Source organism: Heterodontus francisci, chromosome X (assembly GCF_036365525.1).
Source record: "Heterodontus francisci isolate sHetFra1 chromosome X, sHetFra1.hap1, whole genome shotgun sequence".
NCBI classification, from domain to species: Eukaryota; Metazoa; Chordata; class Chondrichthyes; order Heterodontiformes; family Heterodontidae; genus Heterodontus; species Heterodontus francisci.
In genome coordinates this window covers 7,897,905-7,904,477 of record NC_090421.1, presented here as the reverse complement: position 1 = coordinate 7,904,477, position 6,573 = coordinate 7,897,905, and the positions used below count along the sequence as shown (strand labels likewise).

At 44.8% G+C, this 6,573-nt stretch overlaps 1 protein-coding gene across 1 annotated transcript; it reads right to left on the bottom strand.

Annotated features, from left to right (window-relative positions):
- Positions 1-632: 632 nt before the first annotated feature.
- Positions 633-6,292, bottom strand: LOC137358612 (keratin, type II cytoskeletal 8-like). The gene is made up of 9 exons (XM_068024678.1): positions 5,778-6,292; positions 5,420-5,628; positions 4,672-4,732; positions 4,484-4,579; positions 4,191-4,355; positions 3,956-4,081; positions 3,367-3,587; positions 2,625-2,674; positions 633-1,417 (listed from the first exon to the last, which is right to left on the bottom strand). The coding sequence occupies exons 1-9, from the start codon at positions 6,195-6,197 to the stop codon at positions 1,221-1,223; spliced, it is 1,545 nt and encodes a 514-aa protein (XP_067880779.1). The 5' UTR covers positions 6,198-6,292; the 3' UTR covers positions 633-1,220.
- Between the last annotated feature and the right edge of the window lie 281 nt (positions 6,293-6,573).

Below are 6,573 nucleotides of genomic sequence, written 5' to 3'. Positions count from 1 at the left end.
ACCACATTGAAGCACCAGAATTTTTAAAACATGGTTGCCATCACAATCACGGCAAGCCATGACTTTCTGTTTATGCCTTGCCTTCCTTGGTTTGTCCAGAGGAGAGAAAGCTAGGTAGTTTTTTTTCTGGGCGTTGTATCCTGGCAATGACACTGGTGCATCTGGGTGTCTGCAGTATGACCTTGATCTTGTTCACTCAAGGGACTTGGGGGAAGTTTCAAAACCTTTATTTTCCAGTTTCTAACACAGGGACTAGCCTCTGAAGAATATGTAGGAAAACATTGAAGCAAGAAAAGATCTGTACATAACTTTATTTTATGTTTTTCTGAAATGAAAAATCTCATTTTATGGCACTCATCAAAGGTGGCTGCCAAATCGAAACTGGGAGCCCAAAAACCTGTAAAAAAAAATATTTTTTTTACTGAGCATGGTATTCTGACTGTCAATAATTCTCTACATCCTTGATCGCTTTTACATGTTTTACTTGGTATATCCCTTGCCTGTTCAGCTGTGTTTTCTATGAATAAGAAATTCATATGCAGAACAGAGAAAACAACAATTTGGAATTGCAGAAAAGATGTTTATTCAGTATTTCATAGAATGTGCTGAAAGGCAATTCTCGAGTACAAGGAGATACAGAATGGTGAAACAGTTCCATACAGAAAACATTGGTTTATTTCTTATTTTTAAGGACACAACAATTAAAGTCTGAGTACCTTACATAGTTTTCCAAACTATAAGCCTTTAAGGAGCTAGATATCAACCGATGCAGACCAAAGTCATAGAATGTCAAAGACTTCCTCTGTCATTCAAATGAGTTAATCCCAAAATGTGTGTGCACGCCAGATTTTCAGTGATATGAAACCTACACCAGCAGATGAATGATGGACTTGCCAACAATTAATCTGATGTACTGATACTGGTGTCACATAGCACAGTTTACATGGAGATTTAATCGATGTGCAACCCGTGCTGTATGTATCAGGCAGACTGATAAGTAATTTTTATGAATATCAAAAGATTGGGACAAGCTCTTCCCCAATAACGCCCTCAAGACTTAAAGATCTGTAGATGAAGTGATTCACCAGTGCCAGTACTTTAAAAGTATCCCCAAATACGCAAAGCAAGGATTATCAGAATTCAACTCTCAGACTAAGATGGCAGATGAAAATTGATGAGTGTAGAGGCATGAGACAAATAATTGACAGAATTCTGTTCTATTAGTTCAACTGTCTTGTACTTGAAGACACTGTTACTCCATCTACCTGCTCAGTTTCCCTCACAAGCACAGTTTTAGAGGATTTTGAGCTGAGTGGCATATTTCCTGAAGCGATCCTTGAGGTTTCCATACTATAACCACTGCCAGATACATAGTCAGAAAGTCCTGCACTCATTGAATTAAACCCCGACAAACTACCTGTAAACAAAAAAAACATTTCAAATCAGGGACATATTATTCTTTCATGAAAGGTGATGCCCTTTGCACAGTAGTTTTGAAAATTCCTCCTTCATCTACATACAAAAGGAGCAGTATAAGAAATTGCTTCCAGGCCCAATATTAGACAACTATTGCTCTCATTATTAAACACAGAGGCATTATTTACAATTATGATTGACTGAAATGAGAACCAAAATGCTGGAAGTGCACAGCATTTGGAATCTGATGTTACATTTTTGGATGATATCGCCTTGAGACAGCCTGTGAATGAGAAATAGGATTGGAGTAAGAATCTATCCTTGGGGACTCCAGAGTTAACAATGCGGGAGCAGGAAAAGAAGCCATTGTAGGAAATTCTCTGGCTATGACTGGACAGACAGCAATGGAATCAGGCAAGGGCAGTCCCACCCAGCTGTACCAAGCAGAAGAGGCAATGGAGAACAATGGAGCAGTCAGCCATATCTATGGTTGCAGACAGGTAGTGAAGAATGAGGAGAGATAGTTTACTACGTAGGATGTCATTTGTGACTTTGATAAGGGCTGCTGCAGTGCTGTGGCCAGGGCAGAAACCTGACTGAAGAGGTTCAAGCATGGAGTTGCACGTATTTGGGAGGCAACAACACATTCAAAGACTTTGACGAGGAAAGGAAAGTTGGAGATGGGCGGCAGTTTGCAAGGACAGAGGATGAAATGTGGGTTTTTTGAGGTGGAGGGTGATGATGGCTGATTTGAACGGGAGGGGGACAGTGCCAGAGGAGAAGGAATCATTAAACCTTATCAGCCAGCATGGTGGCCAGGAAGGCAAGTTGGGTAGTCAGCAGTACTAGAAGTAATTACATCTTGTCCTTATATTCGACAACTATTGCTCTCATTATTAAACACAGAGACATTATTTACAATTATGATTGACTGAAATGACAACTGAAATGCTGGAAATGCACAGCAGGTCCATCAGCCTCTGAAAACAGAACAAAGAGAGCTTAAGTTTTGAGGAGCACTGTAGGCCCTTCTTCAGAACACATACACAGTGACCTCGGGTCGAAACCTAAAATGACAACCTGTCTCCTTTCATTTCAGCTGATGATGAACCTACGATGTATTTCCAGAATTTCCCATCTTTCTTTTCGATGTCTAGGTTTTCCTCCAGGAATTATGATCTCAAACTAGGAATTAGAAGTTCTTTTACCTTGGTTCTGTACTTGCTGGATGTTGAGGGTTTTTATCCCAGATGCCATTCTGTTGATAAAGGAAACATCTTCACATTACAGCAGGTATTTGCATTACATTCACAGTCAGATTTACCTCTAGTTTACCAATTTTCTCCCTGTCGCAAGGACACTGACAACAACTGTGGAGCAGTTCCATGGGTACAGTCAACCTCCAGGCCCTCACCCAAAGTGCCCATTCTTCACATGTGAGCACAGACAGCAAATGCCAGCAGGCTATTTGGCCATGGGGAAGGAAGATCTGCACCTTCACTGTCCGGCAATCAGGAACAGGATCTTGGGTTGCTTTTACCCTCCCTTGCTTGGGGCACACCGCCCAACTGTACACCCCAACTGCTGGCCTGGTGGAACTTCTGGTCAATGTGGCTCAGTTCCACAATGTCTTCACCCAGTGAGTCATCAGGAGACCTTTCCTGAACCATCTCTATAAAAGGAAGAGTGAATCACCATGCAGGGCTTCATCCTGGGAGGGAGTGTGATGTTTGTGTCTACTTAGATACAAAGCAGCCTTTAAACCAAAGTAAGTGATTTAGAGTAACCTGCCACTCATGAGTGTCCACACTTCATTCCATTATCAGAGATCAAAGCTACGGTAATGACAATACCAATAAACTGCAAGTACAGATTGTAATCTGCTCCTATAGGAAACTGTGGACTGTGCTCAGTGTGATGTCTGGAATCTGTAACTGTCCCACATCTTACCTGTCCTCCTCTCCCTCCAGTAGTTTCATGTAGGTGGCAATTTCAAGATCAAGAGACACCTTGACATTCAGCAGCTGATTGTATTCTTGGACTTGGCGGGTCAGGTCATTTTTTGCTTTGTTGATGGCAGCTTCCAGTTCTGCAATCCTAATCCTGGCATCTTTGAGGGAGAGCTCACCACGTTCCTCAGCTTCTTGGATGTCAGCCTCCAGTCTGACACGCTAAGTAGCACAAATATTAATATGGTTAGTTTCCTGGACATTTTGTGTATCAGAAGAGCACTCAAAAGGGGAAAGCCTCTCCCTCATGTCAGTGAATTGGGAAAGAGCAGGTGTGGTGTGGACCGCAGACTGACTGGCAATGGATTCATATCAAAACTTTTCCTTACAAGGATCGAAATGGAATCATCAGTGAGAGACTGAGACTGGCAGAAATAGGCCAGATTGAGCTGATCCTTCAACTGGTTCTTCCCATTATTTTGGATGGGGGAGGGAAATGAGAAAGAGAGACCCAGAAAGACAAGACAGGTCCTTGACAACACTAATTCAGGTGGTCCCAATATCCTGTTTGGTTTCAGTTCTTTGCCTACCCGCTGTTTCAGACCGTCGATATCACCATTCAGTCTACTGATCAACTTAGTCATTTCAACAATCTGGCTTTTCACCACACGGAGGTCATCACCGCATTGTCCAGACGACATGGACAGTTCCTGCATCTGCAATGAAACATTGGCAACTGGTTAGTAAAAGATTTCACACTTCAGCGTCGGCTACAGACCAACCAATACAAGTGGTAAATGGTGATCGGGATCTTAAAGAGCTGACCTTGGTCTGTTTCCATGCTTCAGCGTCTGCACGGTTGGCGTCTGCGAGTAATTGGTACTGATGTCTGGCTTGAGCAATCAGGTCATCTACGTTCAGGTTGGGTCTGCTCTCCAGTTGCACGCAGACAGATGTGTTCTGAATCTGTGCCTGCAGCTCACGGATTTCCTAAAGAACGGCGAAGGGGAGAAAAAAAACAGATTGAAAGGAGATAGGAAGCATTCAAACTGGATTGGATTACATTTGATTGGATTAAACAGCAGAAGGCCAACTGGTGGACCCTGTCACATTTTTACCTCTTCAAAGATTGACTTGAGGAATTCGATTTCATCGGTGAGGCTTTCCAGTTTAGCTTCCAGCTCTACTTTGCTCATGTAGGAGTCATCGACATCCTAAAGAGGAGAGGGACAAAGTGCTTTGAGAAACTCTGCCAAGAGATCCGCTTGCTCTGGCCCGGCAGACAGAAATATATGGTTATACTCACCTTCTTGACCAAGACAAACTCATTTTCCATTTCTGTGCGCTTGTTAATTTCATCTTCGTATCTGGAATGAAACAGATTATTTTGCTGTTAATCTCTTGCTGTTAATAAACCTTTCTGTCCGTTTCCATGGTGAAAGAAGCAATTCTGGGTTGCCCAGCCCTAACTTATTGCTCGGAGCCCCTTGCACTGAGTAAATGCAGGTTCCCATCGCGAAGCCACGCTTTCCTCACACTCCTTATTTATCTATATTCTATTGTGCACTATCCTTCATATGTTTCCCTCCACAAGATATACACCATCCCCGAAGTGTTCACACTCTGCTCTGAGAAGCATCAGTCCTGTTAGCGCTTCAACAGAATGGATCACCCACACTAAAGCCCCAGTTTAACAAAGCACGAACACACACTCGGGCTCCCGCCCAGACTCAATTGCCACACCTACAGGGGCACTGGTTGATGTTTCCTTCTCCACAGGTACTGAGGCCAAATGTGGCACCACAGCTGTATCCCAGCAGAGACCAGCTGACTCAGCACAGGCTACTGTCACGGTGACGAGTACAGCCATTTATCTTCGCTATTTCACTTTTGTCCACATGACCATCCTACGGATTATTTCGCCCGGTGATATTTTGCCGGGTCCTGATCAATTGGTCAAAATGATCTTAATCTGAACCTGGGACTTTGTTCAGTTGGGACACGATACGGGATCAGAAGAAATGCCCTCGCAAATTCAGCAGCAACACACTTACTTGCACTTAAAGTCCTCAACCAGACCCTGCATCTGGACAAGGTCAGCCTCGAACTTCAGCTTCTCCTGCCCAAGAGTATCCAGTTGCCTTTTGAGGTTATCAATGTAAGTCTGGAACATAGAGTCGATGTTTGATTTGTAAGTTCCTTGTTCTTTCAGAAGATTCAGTTTGATCTCCAGCTTCTTATTGATCTCTTCCAGGGCACGAACCTGACGGTGTAAAATGAATGCACGGTTACATTTGAACGCAATCGGTTGCAAAGCGAGAAGAGCAATTTGCAGAGTGACAGCAAGTGATTGAGCAGAGGCACAAAACTCTGGGTTACAAAGACGACCGACTGGACAATCGTTCAAATTACCTGGTCAATGAAACAGGCAAACTTGTCGTTGAGATGCATGATCTGTTTGCTCTCCTGCACCCGGACATTTTGCAGGCTGGTGTCATTTTGGGGGAGAGGGGCGTTCAGGTCAATATTACTAGTTGCCTGCAACAGCCCCTGAGACAAAGAGCCAGAGCTGAAACCGCTCCGATTCTGGAAAGTGCCTCGTTTGGTCGACATTGACATTCTCAGTTGTGGAGTGCTGATCATACTTCGTGCGCGCTGCAGTCCACCACTTGAGCTGAAGCCACCTGAGCTGAAGCCACCTGAGCTGAAGCGGCTGGACATGGCATAGCTTTTGCCGGTGCTCGGTGCGCCGAAATGTTGTCTGATTGTCATGCGGCCGCCGCCGCCTCCGCTGCTGCTGCTGCTGGAATAGCGAACCTGCTGACTGGACATCGTGTTGACGTTGCTTGAGAGAGCGGAGAGTCCGAAACTGAACGGCTGGTGCAGCTGAGGGCGGCTTCAGCTGCTTTTATGGGCTCTGTGGATGGAAGCTTGGTCAGGGTGTCAGATAACAGCAATAGAGAGGAGGAGCCAGCCGCCGCCCTCTGCCACGGGTTACAACCTGTCCCTTTGCGGAGCAGCAGCAGCTGCATCTTGCCTTGAGTGCGACTTGGCGGCAGTGACAAGGTGTGGCTGTTGGGAGCAGCCCCCGAGATCATCAGTTGTGTGTAGGACCGGGAGGCTCCAAGGGCCGTGAAAGGGCCCTGTGAAGGAGCTGTTTGATAGGCGAGCAACTCCTATGGACATGATGAATGGAAATGGAGAGAGC